Consider the following 21,712-nt stretch of genomic DNA (forward strand, 5'->3'; position numbering starts at 1 on the left):
TTTAAAGACGGCACTGTGACTGTAGCAGTGAGCTGAAACAAGTGGGATCACTGATGTTTGATCAGTCGCCTCTCGAGTTTCCTTGTTGTTTGTATAAAGCATCACAGACGGATCGGTTCAGAGAACCTGTGGAAACCTTGATGAATACACCTGTCAGTGGATTTGTATGACAGCCACATGTGTTGTAATTCCCTGTGTAATAATTAAACTGTGGGTCTTAAGTCTGGTTAATGAGCAACTCATTTCCCCCTTAAGTTTGAATATGAAGAGCCGTAAACTGAGGCCTCGTTGTGACTGCACCCCCCCCCCCCCCCCCCCCACATGAGGCACCGTCAGGTCATCTGCAGCTGTGAACTGATGCTAAACACAAATTCTCTCTCTTTATCCCCCATGCTATGATTTTTTTTTATTTTTATCTTGTATTATCCTTCACCAGTGTTTCAACTCTCTCACATTTTACCTTTCTGGGTTTTTTCCCCTCATCTCATTAATTTCACTCTTATCCTCACCCCCTCCCTCTCTCCCTCTCTCTCCCATCACCACAGCCTGGGTTTCAGAGGGAACTTGGTTTCTAATCCCGACTGTTGATTAAGGATTATGGTTGAAGAGCTGTGTTACTGCTGAGCTGCTGTTGAACCGCCCACGCCCCCCCCCCCTCCTCTCTGCATCCTTCCCGCCTGCCTCCACCCAGAGGACGCACTGAGAGCATGATAGCTGTCAAACTATCATTTGAATACATGTTAGATCTGTCCCGCACACCATGCAAATGAGTCCCACACATCTGTCCACCCACCCGTGGCCATCCATCCATTTATCCATTCTTCCCTCTATCCCTCCTCTTCTCCAGCAGCGACGTAAATGAGGCGTCACCGTTACACTTTTTGGCTTTTGGATTAAGGAAGAATGATCCACTACATGATTAAATACATCAGTAGACACAATGGAAAATAAAGTGCCGCATCTAATTAAAATAAATAGATAATATGATTAAAAACACAGTTTTACCATCGATATCTTTGAGCTTTGAGCATCTGAAGAACGCGAGTGAAACTAAGAGTACGATTGGTGTGGCGCTTGTTCCTCTTTTCAGATGCGCACAGCTCAAACTTCCTCCTACAGGTCCAGTGCGCAGCGTTCCGTCGCCCCGGCCACATCTTCAACCCTAACCAGAAGAGAAAGAAGCGGCTTTGCACGGGGATGGAAGCTACATGAAAGAAATGAGGAATAATCCCGCCACAGTCAGACGAATCTAGAAGATAACACACATCCAGAGAAATAAAGAGTCCGAGTGATTGGTTGGTTGAAGAGCGGTAAGTGACCTCTTTCATCTGGGTTTGCTTGTGTGTGGGGAGAGAGAAGGGGGGGAAGCCAAAGCGTGGGAAAGATCAGTGTAAGAATAAAAGAAAAAAAGGACAGGCTGTGCAGTTAATGTACATTTAGAAATTTATAGGGAAGAAGAAGAGTTTTAAGTTGCTGGGTTCGAAAAAGAGGAACTTCAAGGTCTTTGAGTTGAGACAACCTCCGCCTACAGAAGTCACTGTACACAAACACTGAGTGTGAAAGTGATGGAAAATAAGTTGAACCTAAATCTCTTCTCAATGCCGCCACACATCACGTTCTGTGAAGTGATGAGTATGAAGTCTTTTAAGGTTTGAACTTTGTTAATCTCTCTATCTTAGTGTGTGTGTGTGTGTGTGCGCGTGTGCGTGAGAGAGAGAAAGAAGAGAGAAGAGAGTTATTTTTAGACAGTCCATCTAGACTAAACTAGAAACCAGTCTAGTTTCAGTTGTGATCTTTAGGTGTTGAATCACTTTAAAAGCATATAGATATGTGAAGGTTCATTGGTCACCCATTTCCTTTCCTTAAAGGGAATTGCTTTAACATTACAGCTTTACATCAGTGTGTAATGTGCGCTGCAGAAATGCTGATATTACATAATATTGGTGGCCATTGTTGAATTCCCCCAGCTAGAATCGACCCTGCTGCCACATCATCCCCACATGTTGTCAAATCAGCCATAATGAGTTATTGCAACCACAAATTTTCAAAAGACCCAACATTCATGGTTGGTTGCTGGAGTGTTTCTTCAGCAGAATTTGAATATTTGAGTCAAATCCACCTTCCTGTTATAAGAATTATACAGCTTATGACCATTAAACAAATGATCCTTCTGACAATAAAATGTCAGGAAATATTGACAAACTACTAAGGTGACATTTTCAATTGTGACCTTGAAAGAGGAGCAGAGGACTTTGGGCATTTTTTCTTGATGATTGACATAAATGATTAATCAATTATCAGAATAGTTGCTGATCAATTTTCGTTTGATTAACTGCAGATGTCATACAACCCACGTATAACCCACATTCCGATGTGAATCAGATGTGAAATTCCTCCATACATGACACATACTATGAAAATGTTTTATATAATTATATAATGAAACATATACAAGCGTTTTATGTTCATATACAAAGTGTCTAAACTGTACGTTTTAAAAGTTATCAGTCTCAGCTTTTATAAAGTATATAGGTTATCTGCAGAGCCGACAACAGACACAAAGACACAGCTGGAGCTCCATGATGATTAATACCGTCATGTCATACAGAAGAAGTAAGACGATGCTGAGATGGAGACACTCAACAGTCCAGAGTCCTCTGTCTTTTCCTGTCGATAAGTAACTCAATAACAGTGCAAGTGAAGTAATACCCCAAGGCTGTGAGATGTCTTTCTTTCTTTCTTTCTTTCTTTCTTTCTTTCTTTCTTTCTGTCTTTCTTTCTTTCTTTCTTTCTGTGTAATGTCCTGTTGGCTGCGTGCCAGACTGGCAGGTGATGTTGTTATGGCCTGAAGCGGTCCCAAACAGGTACACACTCAGCTCGGCACCACCGCAAAATTTACATCTGAAGAAAAAAAAAATATCCCTCATAACAGAACACACATGAATTATTCCTGTCGTCTGTCCGTTGAGAGACTGTGTTACTGTGGCCTAGTAGTTGTTGTTTTTTTTGGTAGAATAACACATGGGATCCTGCATTAATGAGGCCACAGTGTAGTTGTGGCATTCAGCTTAACTGCCACACACGAATATAATAACGACCTGGTGCCTGTACAGTGGTGCAGATGAACGTAAGCTGCCACTTTCACAGGATGAAGATGTGATATGAAAGTCTATCATGTTAAAGTGTATGTCATCATTCATGTTGTGTTGTGGACTTAAATCAGCAAAGCATCACTGCCTATTTCTTACCCACACACACTGAAAGCTGAATGTGGCTGTCTGTCTTGTAGATTTATGACCACACAGCCTGATGATTACAGTGTTGCTTATTTGCATTTTATAATGTAATTATATAATTCTGAACTGAGCCTTTATGCTAACCTCACGTTTGACATAAGAGACAACTACTTTTTTTTGATTCATATTTTGGAGTGGCAAAGATCTCAACAGCCATGATATTATTTACATTCAGTTATTCAGCTGAAATTGAAATGCATATTTTTATCAGGAAGTGATTAGTAAGTTCATCCTTAAACTTTCCATTACAGAATCACACTTCCTCTTTAAAATTCTTTATTAGTAAAAATAAATTGCTCACATATAGATCTGTGCTCTCTGTTATCAGAACAGAGACCGAGGCTGAGGTGAACACTGCTCTTCTGAAAGGTGCTGTGACATTGTGCTATGTCTTTAGTGTGGCTGAATACAACGGCCGTCCTGTTTTAGAGATTGGCGCTGCTCTTGAATAGCACAGTGCTTAGTTTAAAGTGTGACTGTGTAACTTTCGAAAGAAGATTTAACACGTTCTTCCTCTTTCAAGTGAAAAGTTAAATGCATAAGCAACGAAACGCAGCTCAGCTCTTCATCTACTTGTGCTACTCTTATATTACATGTTAGCATGTGACAGATAAACATAATGGTGTCTTTAAATCAGCTGACCCAAGACCATTATCTTATAATTACTACGTATGGCCCATTTGTTTCGTTCCAAGAGTTAGATGAGAATTAAAGTGTCATAGCTTGTCATATCTCAGGAAATCTTGTCATCACTATGAGGTTGCTAGGCAATAATCAATCAAACAAATATGACAATGTCTTCAGTAAAGAGCTTTGGAGGTGCTGCTAGTCATATTGTTACAATTGGACGGCGTCAGGCAAGCTGTATCCAGTCATTGTGCTAAACTAACTGAGTGTAGCCTTATATTTAGCATACACACATGAGAGCGGTGTCAACCTGCTCATCTAATTCTTTGCAAGAAAGTGAATACATGTATTTCCCAAAATGTGCAAACATTGATGTTAAAGGTCCCATATTTTACACTTTTCCAGTGTTTTATTGAAGCTATATTTGTGGTTTTAAGAGCCAAAAACTATCTCATGGACTCAGACGCTCAAAACTTGTCTTCTGATTGGCTGAGTGATCAAATAAAAATATAGCAGATTTCAGGTAACCACAGAAACCAAATCCTGCAAGTTTGGGTGGTGTGTCCAGGTTGGGGCATGGCTGAGAGTGGTGACTGCTTTGTTGTGAATAACAGAGTTACATAAGTCCTGAGGCCCACTTTCTGAATACATCTGTGTGCATCTGTATACATCTCACTTTGTACAATATGGGACCTTTAAGTGTTAGAAATCCACATTTGAGTATTGAAGCTGATGTTGCTGTGTGACCTGATCTGATGATCTGAACCTTCAGAAGACGCTGTTGCATAGAAAGTTAATAAAAGATACAAATTTCCTGCAGACAACTGAAATCCTGTTGATTTCTCAGGCAGTTTTAACACATGCTGGATAATTCACATGTTGATAGAATTAGGAAATTCTGACTTATCTTTACTAAGAAACAGTAGATCTGGTGATGAATGATATAGATTTGAGATTTGAGACCATTTGATCTTCCTTTAGACATTATTGTGAAATGAACCCGGACTTGATTCAACAGACTGATGGCATGAAGCCTGGTAGTCAGAGGTCTATTTTTAAGGGTGATTTTGTCTGGACAGGAACACATAACTCACAGAGAGGAGGAGAACAAACATGAGAGAGAAGAAACAGAAGCACAGAAACGAAACTGTTAGTAATATCTTTCAAATCCTCAACTCAAAGGAGTGGAAATTGCTGAAGTTGGCATAAAAATATTCTTTCACCAACTTCCATCTTTTTTCTTAAAGTCATGGCGTTCAGCTGTAGATAATAACCATAACCACTCATTGTGTATGAGGATGACACAACTTATTTAATGGGGACTGCCACAGCTTCATTCTGCAGTGGTGGTGCTCTTTGGGAGTTTTCAGGGAGGCGTTAAACCCAGAAGAGACGAGTGTCACCTTAATAACACCTTATAACACATTAAGTATCACTCATGACTGAGCAGTGATATGTTTCCACTTTGGTCTTTGCTTTACGTGCTATAGAGAGCTGTAGGTGTGAGAATGGCCATTCTGGTTTTACTGTACTCGCCTCCAGTTTAATATAGAGCAAAGGGCAGGTGTTGTGCTCAGGTCTCTCCTCAGGTCTCAGCCTGTGTGTGGGCATGTGGGAATCTATTGAGGATGAATGGTGGACTTTTCAGACCAGCACGTTCTGACTATGCTGCACAGTCACACCGCCTTCTGCACAAAGGCGAACTGGTTTATGTCACGGAGAGTGTTGCTGCCTGCCCTAAAATTGGTTGTTAAGGGAGAAGTTCACTCTCGGCTCAGCTGTTGAGTCCAATGGTAAAGTGGTCTCAGACTTTTGGACCCAGCTGTGTGCTGGTTTGCTTTCTTCCTGATAGTTATGTCGAATATGAAGCTGGAGCCGGCAGGTGATTATCATAGCGTGAAGTGTGGAGGCAGGGGGAAACAGCTAGCCCGGCTCTGTCTGTTTCTTTCTGGGAGTGGTTATTTCCTGGACTATTGTCAAAATGAGATATGTTAATCAGTGAGCTTTAGAGGTGTTGGTAGGTGGATTTTGTTGTTAACCTTTGAACAGAGCCGGTCAGCTGTTTCCCTCTGACTCCAGTTTTTATGCCAGGCCAAGCTTGACACCAAATTTAGCAGACAAGACATGAGAGTGGTATCGATCTTCTCGTCTAACTCTCTGCTAGAAAGCAAATAGATGCGTTTCCCAGAATGTAAAACTGTTCCTTAATATTATGTTTTCAGGTTCAAATTTTCCCCCTTGAACAAGTATTGACCCATTAGCAGGAGAATTTCAAGTTACAAATCCTATCAAGAGAGGAGGCGTCATCTGGTGAATCATCCCCTCCAATCCAGTGGAGTAGAGATAATACTGCCCTTTTATATGGCCAGTGTCTACAATATTATAGCCTGACCAGTACTGGAATTTTGAGCCCTATACTGATATAAAAAATCTGATAACAATAGGTTATATTAGCTGATAAAAATTTGTTTTTACATAAACACATAATAAACATAATCTTGTTAGGATTCCTTAGATTTGTTTTTAAAAGTACTGTGACCGTGATACACACTAGGCAGGACATTTTACAGCTGAAAAATAAACTTGTCAGAGCTTGTAGTTGTGACACTATTTCTAGAGAACCTTAAACTTCAGTGCTGACGTTTTGTGTTATACTTATCAGGCGATCTTATCAGCTTATCGGCCCAAAACTGAAACATACACCACTACTGATCTGTAATAAGCATCACCTGACCTGGCCAATTTGTCAGTGTGGCTCCAGCTCATACATTCAAAGATATGCAAAGACGTGTTTATAACTATCAAGTCACATTAAGATATTCTGACTCAGATCATAGAACTAGATTAAATGATGTAACTAATAATCCATTGTATTTCTGCTATTTCTGATCAGAAATAGTTGATACATCATGTTTTATGAAGATATTCAAAAAAAATAGTAATTGCAAGTTTTTACTTGCATAATGTTTTGTGTATAAATCTTTGAAATCAAAATTTTACCTGCAGTTAAAGTCCGAATGAGTAAAATTTGAAATTTTCCCTCACCCCGCATGCACCGCTTCACCTTTCACTGAGATCACACAATTAGAATTATTCTATAATCTCCTATAAACTCCACACGTCTTCACTAAGAGCTGCCAGTTTTTTTTTTGCCTTTGCCATTTATTGTAGCTGTTTATACACAAACTGGAACAAATCAATTACAATGGAATTTTTACAGCGACAAACGATGCGTTACTGACAGCCTCCTGAGCTTTAAATATAGAAATAAAAACTCTCCAGAGAAACCTGGCCGTTCTTTGATTAGACGTGTAAAGAGGAACAAGTTCAGAACTGACAGAAAAAGGAAGCAAATACATCAACACAACCAGTTTTGACCTCAAGAACGCTGGAACTTCCTGTGTCTAAATGTTCAAACGAAACATTTTCCATTGCTTACCGCTGCATGTTAAAGGTCCCACAGTGGTTTCAGTTGTGCTATGTGCTTTTTGTAAACTGAGGTGTTAAATAAAAACTGTGAAAATATTAAGTTGATTAATACCTCCATTTCTCTAGCTCCCCCAGAACAAGGAAACTAGCTGGTAAAAGAGCAGTATAGTGTGAACAGTATAACCTGTGAATGTAGCTGCAATGGTATATTAAGATCCACACTTAGCATCTTAGCCACTTTCACTAAATCTGATCCCACGCCACCTGGTGAGTTGATCTGCGCTCAGCCACAAATAGCAAACAATTAGCAAATAGGAGCAACATCTGACCATATGTGGCTGGGACAAAAAGAAAAGTGGGGGAAAATCAAATCAACACTATTTTGTTAACACAGTTGTGTTTAATAGGCACACATAAATGATACACATATAACTATAGTCTAATTGTTAAAACAGACCTTTAAAGACCTTTAATGCTTAATGTAAAGACTGTAGATATTTATAATAGAACTTATCAAGATCAACTTTTTAAGTTCTGTCAGTGCTGTTTCCTTTTGTTTGTGATTCGACACATCTGTTGATGATACCAGTGGTAGTTTTAGTCATTTCATAGTAATATCTGACCTTTAAAATTATAGTGCATCCATTGGCGTGGTAACAGGGTCTACCATTTAATGCTCTTGATGAACATTACTTCCTTTGTTCAGTGCAATAATCTCCTTCTCTGAGCTGAAGAGAGATCGGTTACAAACTATAACTCTGTCCTCTGCATGAACGTGAGCCAACATGTGCAGTAAAACACAACTTCTATCTGCCGTCACAGTTCCCTCTTTGTTCTCGCTCCTGTTAGACCTTGTTCCACATAACTGCATGCACATTTACATGTATACGCAGATACAAAATGACACAAAGAGAAAACAAAGTATTCCCTAGATGTTACAGATGGATAAGGGGGTTTGTGTGCAAAGAATTTTTATCGCCACAGTTGATAGAAAGACCTTGCAGTGTTGCTCATGCAGCACTCATGATGCATAAGAGTCAATTTTGCAGCAGTTGTGTTGCTGACATCTTTAAAAATCCATTAAATCTAATCTATTAAGAATAAATGCCAATGATGCAGAAATTTCAGAAGCATCCAGAATCCCAAAAATCATGCAGCTGACTGACTGAGCCATAGGCATTTTTGTCTTCTCAGTCTTCCCTTTGTGGCAAAGAGTATCGAACAACATCTTGTGATTTTCCCTTTTCACAAGATTTACAGTTGAAAAGAGATAAAGTGTCACAGTTTGCAACACCAGACACTAGAGGAAACCAGATCATCGTAAATCTACATGTTCTAAATCAGCATGGGATTAATCCGTGCACAATGCCCAAACAATACAGGGTGCAACATGTCAGACTGATGATGTGGCTGACGTCTTTATTTCCTGATGATCCCTCACGTGGGTGTGTGAACACAGTTACATACGTAAACAGCAATAAAACAAGCGACACTGGCCCAATAATCAGTAAATATAATATTTACTTACCATTATTATATTATAAATTAAATAAATGAATGTAGCATGCTAAATGTCCAGTAGCTACAGAATAGATAATGTATCCATTTTTATTATATTAAACTTAGCAAAATAGGCCCAAGATTTAAAAAGTTGATTAAAATAGCACTCCACTAGTTTAGCATTACACTTCTAACATTGTCAGATTCATGATGCACAGTTTAATAACTAACTACCGCCTACATTACCCACAGTCCAACTTGACTGCTGACAGTTTGGTCGGAGATTTGAGTGTATTTTACCAGTAGCAGCTAACAAAGCCTTGAGCTGCTAACCTGAACTTTAACTTATTCTGGATTGTTATCTCCACCATTTATTATGATATTAGGTGCGGTAGTCTTTTCATCTGTTTTCTAAAAACACAAACACTTCTGTATCTCAAGTAAGAAAATTAGTGATTATTTCAAGTCATCTACAATGCCAGGACATAACTAGTTTTATATTCACTCCTAGTCGTGTGTGACACATAATACTTGATCAGCACAGTGTACTTTGTCGCATTCAAGGGTCATTTTGTGCTTTAATTGTTTATTTATTAATCAGCCTATCATAAACTAGTTTATAATGCGTTCACAGCATTGATCCTCTGGGTTCTTGTACTGCACACTTTATGTTTATGTTCAGCCTTAGATGAGTGTGACCTCCAAAGCATTCCACTATTCTTTGAATAATTTAGTCACTATAAGGCGATGTGAAATAGGCCAGACTATTAACATTTTAACATCACAATGGTATTTTCCTGTTGATAATCACAGACCCTAACGTCTTGCTGTTTCTCCTCTGTTATCCTCCTGTAGAAGGCACCATGGGCTGTGTGGGCTCAAAGAAGGAGCAGGAGCCTCTCAGCAAAGGGACGGGTAACGATGAGCTGCAGAACCGCGCACAGACGGCCCACTATGTCAAAGACCCCACCACAGGAAACTCAGGAAGCAAAGCTGTAAGCAGTAACGTTGTGGCAGATTATGATCTGTGAAAAGTCACTAGCTGGTATTCATCATATGGCAAATAACAACTTCAAATCATGAAATCTCATGGAGAATGAATCATTTACACTTTGCTTTGTTAAAAATGCTCTGTTATAGTACAACTCGTTCATTGGTAGAGGAAGTATTAGGAAGTATTATCAACAAAATACACTTAAGATATCAAAAGTAAAAGTACCTGATTTGCAGAAAATCAGCCCCAGGAGAGGCGAGTTTAGATACTTTATATACTGTGGCTCCCAACCAAAGCATCTGATCCCCTCCAAAAGGTCACAAGCTAAATCTCAGCGGTCGTGAGATGATGAATGATGAACATGTTTTTTATTCATTTTTTGGATTTTTGTCTAATCTTCTCTCCTTCTCTATATAATTTTACCGCTTCGAGTCTTGAATGTGACGACAAACAAACCAGATACTGTTTTTTCAGGGGGTCACATGACAAATGTTTGGGAGCCACTGGTTTAATCTCTAAAAATGTGTTGTTACTCCTTCATCTGAAAAGTCACTAGTAACTATAGCTGACAGATTCATGTAGTGGAGTTAAAATGGTGACTCTCCATCACTGAACATCGACTTAGTCACATAAGTGTGTATCTGACTAGAAACACACACACACACACACACCTGGATTTAAATTAAGAATGAGGAAGACTAATAGCATCAAAAGCAGAAACAGTGAAAGTGTGACATGGTACGAAAGAGAGAAGAGTTTCACTGGTTACAGCGATAGGTGGCAGTTTTCCTGTGTTTCTCGGAGAGGATAAATGAGCACTGACGAATGCTCTGAAAACATTCCTGTGGCTTGTTGCGAGTTTGCATACTGGCCAGACTTTGATCTGTGTCATCGGTAAAGCAGCAGTGCCGCTTCGTGTTAAGCGCGGTTCCTCTGGCTACTGTTTCCTGTGTGCTGACTGTAACACCTCTTTCACCCTCAATGAAGAAAGAGGAAGTGACAGAAGCAGAACCACAGCACTAAGGCAGGGGACACATAATCAAAATTTAAGAATTAAGCAACACCTATGATATGTTATCTCATATTTACAGTCAGTCATTCAGGCTGTCTGGTTTCTACACAGCTCAGCTCATTATGCCTTTGCCTTATACTGAACTTTGTTGAGAACAAACTATTTCTGATGAACAGAAAACCAAACTCTGAACTACAGATAACTGCCAGCAACATCATGATAATTAAAGTTGATACGACAAAGTCCTTCCTTCCTCTGTTCCTTGTCTGTTTTCTTTGCAGCTGTGCTGGCTGAAATAATTTAAGCAAAAATTGAAATATTATTGATTGATAGGATTTGGTTGAAATATAGTCTTGCCATGCTTTTTTGTAGAAAATAATCCTTTGGGATATTGCAGGACAGTCCACTTTAATGCTTCAAAGCAAATTTTAAAGGTCCCATATTGTAAAAATTGAGATTTCCATCTTTTTTGATTATAGATCAGGTCTAGATTCTATATTAATACTGTGAAAGTATCAAAGTGCTCAGTCCACAGAGAAATGCACATACTGTGTTTTCCAAAAAAGATCCTTAAAGCAAGCTGTCAGGACTTTTGTAGCTTTGTGATGTCACAACAAAGCAGTTACTGCTCTCAGCTATGCCCCAAGCCCCGGATGGTTAAGATGGTTAAAAACGGCACTAATCAATATTTTTGTATTCACAATGGAAAAAATGTATATATATACATGTACTGGTTAATATCTTGACATAAATGTGTCTCTTTCTGTCTCTCTGCAGAGCAAAATGCCATCCAATGCAAACGCATCAGACGGTGAGTCGCAATCTTTGTTTACATACTACTGTACATCCACTCACACAGTATGCATTCGACTTAAATCTGCATCCACTGTTAAAGTCAACAACTAATGTCCCTCTAAGTTTCAGTCAACGCCAGGTTTATTTCTAAATTCTCACCTTGGTTTTTCATCTCCGCCATAAGCCACATAAACAGTGTCATGTAGGTCAGTGCTGGTTAGACACAGAGAGACGCTGTCTGAAGCACGACACAACATGTGTAAAAGACAGAGGAAGTAGAGTCAGTGCATGGGTATGGAGCGATAGCCCCCTCTCACTGCCTCACCACACAAGCCTTCAGTGTACAGAAGCCCTGCTGCTATTATTATCAAGCTTATGAGGAAGTCAGTTATATAGTCAAAGTACAGGGAACCCAGTGTAAGTAACAAAGACAAATGCAGTTCAGACTTGTGTATAAAAAATCACTCTCACGTCACTGAAAAACTTCCTTTCAAATGTCGACTTTTCACAAGCCAAGAAAAGCGTGCGTAGTTTCAGCTACATCATCATTTTGAAATCTATTGAGTGACGGCATTACAAGCCTCAATTTCTCAGCATGTAGAAAGTAAACAGCTTTAACAAAATAAAACAAACGATACACATTCAACACTGTACCAGGACCACATCTATATCAACATGTGGTCTCCTGCCTTTCTCGCTGCAGGAGAGACTATTGCCATGGCACTGTACGACTACGAGGCCATTCATGACGGAGACCTCGGCTTCAAGAAGGGAGATAAGCTCAGAATCTTAGAGGAGTAAGTAGAATATCATTTATTCTTTCGTGCGTCGGTTGTAAGAGGGATAGAAATTCATTTTAGTTTCTGAGCTGGTGAAGTACGTGGTTTATTATGTCTTTGTCTTCAATATTCACATTTCTCTCTCTCTCTCTCTCTCTCTCTCTCTCTCTCTCTCTCTCTCTCTCTCTGTCCCTCTGTAGATCAGGGGAGTGGTGGAGAGCTATGTTAATCAGCACTGGTCAGGACGGCTACATCCCCAGTAATTATGTGGCCAAAGATACTCTGGAGGCCGAGGAGTAAGTGAAAAAACTCGCACAAAACAAATGTAAATGATTAGGATTAATATCACACTGGTAACAACTGTTTTTTTTTCTGACTATAAATATCAAATAATTCAATTAAACACCTTTGGTGTTGAGAGGCTGTCAAGTTAGATATTATTATCATTATTATTATTATTATTATTATAACATTATAAATAGTTGCAGTATCATCATGTTCTCTATTTAGATGTCACATTTTATAGTTTTTCACAAATTGAAAATGTGCAAGGAAACAAAGTGGGCAGTATGATATGGAAAATAAAGGCATGTGTAGGCAAAGCCGTTAGGAAGTTTCTGTACTAACCAATCTGTTTCCTGTTGTTGAGGTGGTTCTTTAAGGGCGTGAGCAGGAAAGATGCCGAGAGGCAGCTGTTGGCCCCTGGGAACAAAATAGGATCCTTCATGATCCGAGACAGTGAGACCACCAAGGGTGAGTCCTTTAAAGAAATTATTGACAACAAAAATTCCCTCTGACAAATCAAGCAAATGAACTACCTCACACATCTTTAGCCATTGGAACTGCAATGGTACAATACAAACACAGAGTACTACGAACTCAGGTTAACAGGCTAATAACTTTTATAACTGGCCCTTAAAGGTGATCTTCTCCATATATAATGTTAACAATGGAAGAGATGAAAGTGTGATGTGTAATATGAAAGGTGTCACTTGTAGTGACAAAGAGAATTATAACTGGACTCTGAGGTTCCCCCCTGCTCTGAGAGCTTTTTAGCATCTTTGTTAATGGTTTCACAAAACTCCCATCATCCGCAGCAATGCTTCCAGATGCGACAATTTTCAACAAAACAGCTCCGGTAAACCCACCGTAAACCACCAGCGACTTGCTGGTGCATGTAATGTAGTGCTTAAGAGTTAGATATTACTGCGTTACATTTTTTGGACTTGGGACTAGGCCTGTATTACACAGGATACAGTTTTTTCAGAGCTTGACCCATATTGAGACTAAAACTCTGAGTTTGATCTGTCTTTTGTGTGTCTTCAAAATGTATTTTCATAATATTCATTAAGTGCAACACTAAATCACTGGAGTGTGCCCCATGTTGGTCTGCAGGCAAGAAAAAACATCCGTGGGAAATACTTTATACCTTTAGTTTGCTAACATAAAAACATTACAATTTTAAAATGTTGAATCATCTAAAAATCTAAGACAGTGTCAGTGAAAAAAATGCCGGAGTCAGCATTAAAAAAGTCCCCTACGGATCACTGTTTTCCTTCTGTCTTACCACAGGCAGCTACTCTCTGTCTGTCAGGGACAGCGACGCACAGGCCGCTGACACAGTTAAACATTATAAGATCCGCACGCTGGACAATGGAGGATTCTACATCTCTCCCCGCATCACCTTCGGTACCCTGCTGGACCTGGTCAGCCATTACAAGAGTAAGTTCAGAATTCAGACTTTCCCCAGTTTGTTAGTGAAGGATCTGAGCTCCTCACAGCTGTGTGTTTTAGTAGTCCACCTGGGTGTTATTGCCTGTCTTCATTAAAATGATGTAAGGAACAAACTTTGTCTCGTATTTCAATCATTTAATGGTCTTAGAAAAGAGTGACTTGCTCCATCTGTGTTCCACCACTAAACAGGATGTGTGATGCACAGCACTCTCTGCTGGCCAACCGGCCATCCTCTGTGAAACACTGTCAGGCTCATGTATTAATTGTTGATTAGTAGTAGCATCAGCCTGAAAATATTCTTCATTTTTGCCAAACTTATATTGAATAGATTTGTGGAATTATCATATATATTCCCTACAAATAAGAACAATACAGTTCTTATTCACAACATTGAACACTAGAAATTATGGAAGCCCTGAGAAGCAAGTGAAGAATTTTTTTGCACCTCTACCCCAGGTCTAAATAGATCTTTTTTCCAGGTGGTTTTAATTAGAAACGTATTGGGCATTGAAGCTCTTTATCTCACCTGATAAAGCCTTTCTAGCAGAAAGACTTTGCCGATTGTGTTTCTACTGTAACAGTAATGTTACAAACAACATGGAGACATTAAAAATCACTGAGTAAAAAAAAACATGAATGCTTTTAGTTAGACTGAGGTAGTGGTGTACTTCAGCCTGTTCGGGCTGACACTTGGGAAAGGAAACACCCTGCCAAAAAAAAAAAATTGAAAAAAATCACTTGCTTCTCAGGGGTTTTGCAGGTGAAAAAAAAAATACTTCACAGCCTCTTGTGGCCAAAATGAGTATTACAAAAACATTTAGAAAAATCCTGATGGAAAAGAAAGAATCACTTGCCTCTCATGGCTTCGATGATCAAAATCAAATCATGAATTTCCTTTTTTGTTTGTTTATTCCAGAGCAGGGAGATGGCCTCTGCCAAACCCTGACAAGCCCGTGCCTGAGCCCAAAACCTGAGAAGCCCTGGGAGAAAGATGCCTGGGAAATCCCAAGATCATCCCTCAAACTGGAAAAGAGGCTTGGTGCTGGCCAGTTTGGAGAAGTCTGGATGGGTGAGATGGATCTGTAATATTTTAAATCCAGTTTTTAATTGAAAAAGGAAGCAAGCAATTCATTTTCTAATGCTAATTATTGTTGTACTTTAAGCTACGTACAATAAGCATACCAAGGTGGCAGTGAAGACCATGAAGCCCGGCAGCATGTCAGTGGAGGCCTTCATGATGGAGGCCAACCTGATGAAGACGCTGCAGCACGACAAACTGGTCCGACTGAATGCTGTTGTCAGCAAGGAGGAACCTATCTATATCATCACGGAGTACATGGAGAAGGGTATGCATGTGTTTGTGTGTGCATTCAGCCCCAAGAGGCTGAAGTACGCCACTGCCCCAGTCTAAATCTGCAGAATGAATCACCTGAACATCTGTGATGCATTTGAGAGTGTGCGAAAACTCGGTAGCAAGCAGAGATGTCTCAGCTAAAAGTAATGGATAAATTGTTAAAATACTGTAGTCAGCTACAAGTGATAAGAGTACAGGCTTTATTGTAACAGTGTTGACTTTTCTATAATTGCTGGTGTTAACGTCAGTGTACATCAGTTCACATGAACGTATTTGGAACATGATGGGTGGTGTCAGTAATGGTGTATAATACAAGTTCATGTGACTGGACAGTGGAGGTACTTCAGACAAAACAGGTTGGGAGAAATTTGAGCAATAAACTAAAGGGAACGGGAAAATGAAATCTCAGTGCAGGTTTATTTCATTTAGCGTTTTCTGTACATAACTGGTGATTGAATCTGTTTTAAGGATATCTATAGTTTTGGGGGGGTTCTTTTCCTACCAGGTGTGTGTTCATTGATGTGTTTGTATGTATGCCTGCAGGTAGTTTATTAGACTTCTTAAAGAGTGATGAGGGCAACCGTGTCCAGCTCCCCAAGCTCATCGACTTCTCTGCCCAGGTGAGAGTCACTGTCCTTCGTCAACCTGCCAAACCAGATCCTCTGGTTGTTTGGCTGTTTCATGTTGTCATGAATTCAGTAGTGTATTTTTCTGTTGATAAGGATTGTGTTAAGATTTGTGTAATTCTGTGACGTACAGTTTTTTGCTGATACACTATGGTTGCAAGAAAAATACTCCAGTGTGAAATACTGCTGAAACACAGGTGGATAAGGAAGCAGTGTCATTGGTGTGACACACTTTTAACTGTGACCAGCCACTATGATCCAACTGCGCCACCTCTTGGTTGAATATTGAATATTTGAACTATAAAGTTGTCGGTCATATATGTATAGAAAGGGAAATTAAATATAAATGTATTTACAAAATCTTCAAAAGCTGACATTTTGTGTTATACAACCACAGGGTGAATGTATTTCTTCTTGAGAATTTACTTTTTACAAAGGTGTTTCTACAAAGTGATGTTCCAGTTTTATTATTATTATCACAATTTATTATTATTATTATTATTTCATACTCACAATAACAGTGCTAACATGCTGACACAGCAGATATAAGCTGTGTCCCAATTCAGGGGCTGCATCCTTTGGAGGATGAGGTATACCAAGGTGTGGCCTGTAGAACCGAATCGAGACGGTCTGACATACGGAGGATTTTTTCTTCGCATCACCAGCCTTGCCCTCTCTTATGGTTGCGTTGCAAAGCACCGCTCCTGTTGCCTAGCAACCTTTACAACACGTAACAAAAACTTGAGGTTTTAATACCCTTGTTTTTTTACAGTTGTATCATCAGCTGTTGAACTGAGCTGAAACTATTAATACTTACATTTAAAAGTATAATCATTTGCATTTATTTTCATGACCAGAGTGCAATGAATCTTGGGATAAGTTGGGCTGCGAAGGATCCACCTGTTGGAGCCTTTGTTTCCCAGGAAAAGAAGGCCGCATTTCTCAGACGCAATTGAATGAGCCTTGAAAATGGGACAGCCTAGTCACACCGCTATGACACAATCCTTCTTCAAATACAGTCCCGAAAGGATGCAGCCCCTGAATTAGGACACAGATATATTGTTTACCATATTCACCATTTTAGCATGTGTGGCTAATTAGCCATAAACACAGTGCACAGCTGAAGCTGATAAGAATGTAATTTGTTTACTATTTAGTCATAAACCAAAGTTTCGGCCAAATTCAATGCTTGACTAGATGATGGTCCTAGATGACAAGTCAGAAGGTTACCAAAGATAATGACATGTCTACATTATACATGTTGGTGGTTGGTATGTGTAGAGTTACACTGACAGTGACCAAATAGTTCCCTCTTATAGAAAATCTGGAAATGTGAATGATTGAGTGAGTTTATAAGGGAGTTAGCACCTTGCTGCATGAGGTACTTCATGTCCAATACAAAAAAAACAGAGAGGGAAGGGAAGAGGAAGAAGGTTAGATTTGCCTATTTTGATTCAATCCTACCATGACTGATTTGGTGATGTTAAATTATTCATCAGATAGTCAGAGATATTGGTCTTATCTAGTGCTAACACAAAGGAGCTAAAGGGAGAGGGTACACGTGTGAATAAATCCTCACCTCACGCATGTTATATTAAATGTCTGCTGTTATTAGCAGCAGTGCAATTTACTGAAAGCAACATAGCAGCTTAAAGAAAGTCTATTAGGTATAGTATGTCTGAGAGCGTGGACGTGTTTGTTTAAACAAGGAAATGCTGATAATGCTGTTGTTTTGACTTATTTGTCTCTAGATCGCAGAGGGCATGGCCTACATTGAGCAGAGGAACTACATCCACAGAGACCTGAGAGCTGCCAACATCCTGGTCAATAAGGCTTTAGTGTGCAAAATCGCCGACTTCGGCCTCGCTCGTATCATTGAGGACAACGAGTACACAGCCAGGGAAGGTACGACGCAGTCACATATTGTTCAGCCAGGTGAAGTGGCTACACAGCAGCAGAAGGGATTAGGAAATTGGGGAAATGATGAAATGGGAGCAGTCACAATTTCATCAGTTGGGGGGAAATTACTTTGTGTCAGATAGATGTCGGATTACAACACGAGTGACAAAAATAGCGTGAGTGAAGACGAGAATGACCTGCTGTGTGGTTAGCTGAATGAGCAGAGGATGGAAGTGTTTGAGGGGATGCGAGAGCAGCAGGAAACTTCTCAGCAATGTCTCAATAACAAAGTCAAATTTTGCAATTTTCCCAAATAACCAGGAGCCAAATTCCCCATCAAATGGACAGCCCCTGAGGCCATCAACTACGGCTCTTTCACCATCAAATCTGACGTCTGGTCTTTCGGCATCTTACTGACTGAGATTATCAGCTATGGACGCACACCATACCCAGGTAAGTGGATCACTCATTTCAGCGTTGATATAGAATTTGCATGTCCTTACACTTGCAATTAGTGCACAACAGTTTTGTCCCTAAACTCTGTTAAAACTCTGTTAAATGGACACAGTTGAGTGGTCCCATAACTGAATATAGCCACAAAGTTAGCATCCCAGCCACCTAAGTCACTCACAAGTCACCTAAGGACAGCCCATTATATGTTTCTCTTTCATTTTTAAGAGGTTGTAGCTTTGTAGTCTCTCTTAACACGACCACATACTCTTGGTTTCAGGGATGACCAACCCAGAAGTGATACGTTCCCTGGAAAAGGGCTACCGAATGCAGCGCCTGGACAGCTGTCCCACCGAACTCTATGAAATCATGCTGGAGTGTTGGAAGAACAAGCCTGAGGACCGTCCCACCTTTGAATACCTGCAGAGCGTCCTGGAGGATTTCTACACAGCCACAGAGAGCCAGTACCAGCAGCAGCCCTGAGACTGAACATGTTTTCTGTTACAATATTCATACTTTACAGCCAGTCCAGTTTCTACATGCAGCAGTGCAGTTCAGAGAGTCTAAATTGCACTGCTACGGTCTCTCTTTCTCCTTCACATTCACACACACATAATATATACTAACAAGGGACTGTACAAAAATTACTGGGGAGGGTTGAAACGTCTGTTATTTTAATGAAGCTAGGCCCTGCCTAACATTTTGAATATTTTCATTGGGCCCCCCTTCCTTTGAATTAGAACTTTTTGGAGTAGAGACCATATTACAGAGACAGTAGAGAGCAAAATATAAATACAATATACATATCAAATATTATTATTGATATTATTAATATTTTGACAACACAATCCTACCTCATACTTCGGTCAGGGGCACAGCACAATAGATACTGTAAGATGATGTTTGGTCATCGGCTAATATGGCCACAGCTACATTATCCTCACAAAACCGACCATTAATCATTTGGCATTCTTGTAAATCAGTAGTGATTAGTTAAGACAGATATATGTGTTTGTTACTTATGTAGTTTCAAATATAAAAAGTGACCCACAAAATAATGCTTAACATAATTTATTTTTTACTTTTGCTGCACTCAGTTTTGTTTTACTACTGATTGCACACATAATGTGGATCACTGTATTGTGAGATAAAGCTGCACATCATTATGCACAGAAAACATGTGGCCTGACATTTAGTACACATGCTCTATCTAGATATAATTGTGGGTAACAGGTCATTTGCATTACTGAGCTTTGCAGATGAGAGGTGGGTTGTAAAACGGGACTCGTGCAGGACTCTTCTCTAGACGTATAAGTGAAAATAACAAATGTGCTTGGATAAGCCCTGCCAGTGCACAGGCACAACTGAGATACAGTACTTTTCCAAGGGAAGGCTGAAATAAAACCGATTTTGTGGAAAAAAGCAGGTCCCACTCTGCCGTATAATATTCGAACTACTTATTCCTGAAGAAAAAACAAAAGCCAATTAGCTCTCCCATTTTTCTGCTCTCACCCGCTGTATAATTTTTGTACAGTCCCTAACACTCCAACACCTTTGAAGGTATGGCTACATAACATTTACAGTATGTATGAGGCCAAAGTGTCCAGTATATGTTATTGTAAAAGTATGACTTTCTCACACACAAAATATTATATTACTCAGTACAAAGATACGTGGCCATATTCACAAACAGACAACTGACGGCCTGAAAGAAGTGACAGTCAAAGGATTTTTAGCTGTTAAGCTCCAGCACACAATTTGCATCCATCAAAAGGAAGGTATAACCACAACACACATGTTCACAGTGAAATATCTGCAGTGCTCAGCTCCAATAATACTGTGTTGATATCAAAGGTTTGGCAAACAAAACTGTTAAATGTACAGTGTTGTACATTGTAAAGGGAGAGTGGGTACTGTGGATGATACAAAGTGCAAGACTATTTATGTTCTATTGATATTTTTCCATTTTACTGTGGGTTGTTTCAGCATTACTCCTCTATAGTGCCTTTTGCAGTGGTTGTTCCATTTTCAGACTAAACATTTATATATTCCATGTGGTCTGATAAACATAAAAGCATATAAATGCAAGTATTTAGGAATAGTGTCTTTAATGTGGAGCCACATTAACGAATAATGCTTGTTGATTATTTTGATCCATTATATATTAGGTTAAATGTTAATATATACAAGGGGTGTAATGATTCATCAAATCCAGTTTGGTTCAGACCTTGTCTTCTTTTTTTTCTGGGGGGGGGTTCCCTACACTACTGACTTTAATGTGCCCAGGGGTGTGCAGTCTCAGGGTTATTGTCCATCTTGAGCTAATTAAACTAACCTTTACCGCAGGCATGGTCACTTGATCATGATTAGATCAAAAGTCACATGACATGCAGTTGGATGACAATGAAATAGGTGTAATGTGTAATATTAATATAAGAGCAAATTATACAACTATAGTCAGTTTAAATAGAATAATAATTTCATGCTTTGCATGAAATAACTTGTAGTTAATTGTGAAATCAGAAACAGTTTTTGATAAATTACTAATGTAATAAGACTTCAAGTTGTACCTGCAGCAGTGGGGGTGGGGTGGGTTGCTGGATGTCTATATCACGGTCTCAGTCCCAGAATCATTACACCCCTAATACATACATCTCACATCTTTTTGCCTTCTTTTCTCTGTTTGGAAAATTTATTTTATTTATTTGTGCAAACAGTACTGTTCTGAGCATCATTCTACCTTGAATGTAATGAGTTTTGAAAACGAAAAGCTTTTTCTATCCTTCTTTTTCTTTGTCCTTTGAGGTGACTTTTTTTTTTCATTATTATTCATTTAGGGAGAAGTGTGAGCAACAATATGTGAAAGAATTTTGCGTTGACACATTATTGACACATTATTGAATCAATTCCTAGCATTGGACACTTATAGGTGTGTTTTTCCTCATCCATATAAATCCCTTTGCATAATGTATTAGACGCTTGGATCAATGCAACTGTGATGGAAATTTTCTAATAAATTGTTTTACAAGCAATCATTGATCCAAATGTGTATTTATATAACAATACTATGCTAGATACATATATAAACATATATATTTTTACACGTTAATGTGTTTGTTTGTGGGCATGTACTGTTTTAATAAAGGTTGAGGCAAATTCTAATTTTTTTAATTTTAATTTAAAAACTGTATATATGACAATATTATTCAAATAAAGA

The 21,712-nt window shown here is 39.2% G+C and overlaps 1 protein-coding gene across 1 annotated transcript; it reads left to right on the forward strand.

Moving 5' to 3' along the window:
* The first annotated feature begins 1,031 nt into the window (after positions 1–1,031).
* hck (HCK proto-oncogene, Src family tyrosine kinase) lies at positions 1,032–21,527 on the forward strand. The gene is made up of 13 exons (XM_056384093.1): positions 1,032–1,310; positions 9,708–9,847; positions 11,636–11,669; positions 12,357–12,450; positions 12,633–12,728; positions 13,082–13,185; positions 14,005–14,154; positions 15,083–15,235; positions 15,330–15,512; positions 16,064–16,140; positions 17,898–18,051; positions 18,367–18,498; positions 18,776–21,527. The coding sequence occupies exons 2-13, from the start codon at positions 9,716–9,718 to the stop codon at positions 18,976–18,978; spliced, it is 1,512 nt and encodes a 503-aa protein (XP_056240068.1). The 5' UTR covers positions 1,032–1,310; positions 9,708–9,715; the 3' UTR covers positions 18,979–21,527.
* Positions 21,528–21,712: the final 185 nt, after the last annotated feature.

This window comes from Seriola aureovittata, chromosome 9 (genome assembly GCF_021018895.1).
Source record: "Seriola aureovittata isolate HTS-2021-v1 ecotype China chromosome 9, ASM2101889v1, whole genome shotgun sequence".
NCBI lineage: Eukaryota > Metazoa > Chordata > Actinopteri > Carangiformes > Carangidae > Seriola > Seriola aureovittata.

What these genes read in the sequence shown, in the direction of transcription:
- hck (XM_056384093.1), top strand. Translation starts at nt 9,716, where the DNA reads ATGGGCTGTGTGGGCTCAAAGAAGGAGCAGGAGCCTCTCAGCAAAGGG. An exon ending in CAATGCAAACGCATCAGACG is followed by an intron (nt 11,670 to 12,356) that starts GTGAGTCGCAAT and finishes TTCTCGCTGCAG; the next exon opens with GAGAGACTATTGCCATGGCA. An exon ending in CGAGTACACAGCCAGGGAAG is followed by an intron (nt 18,052 to 18,366) that starts GTACGACGCAGT and finishes CCAAATAACCAG; the next exon opens with GAGCCAAATTCCCCATCAAA.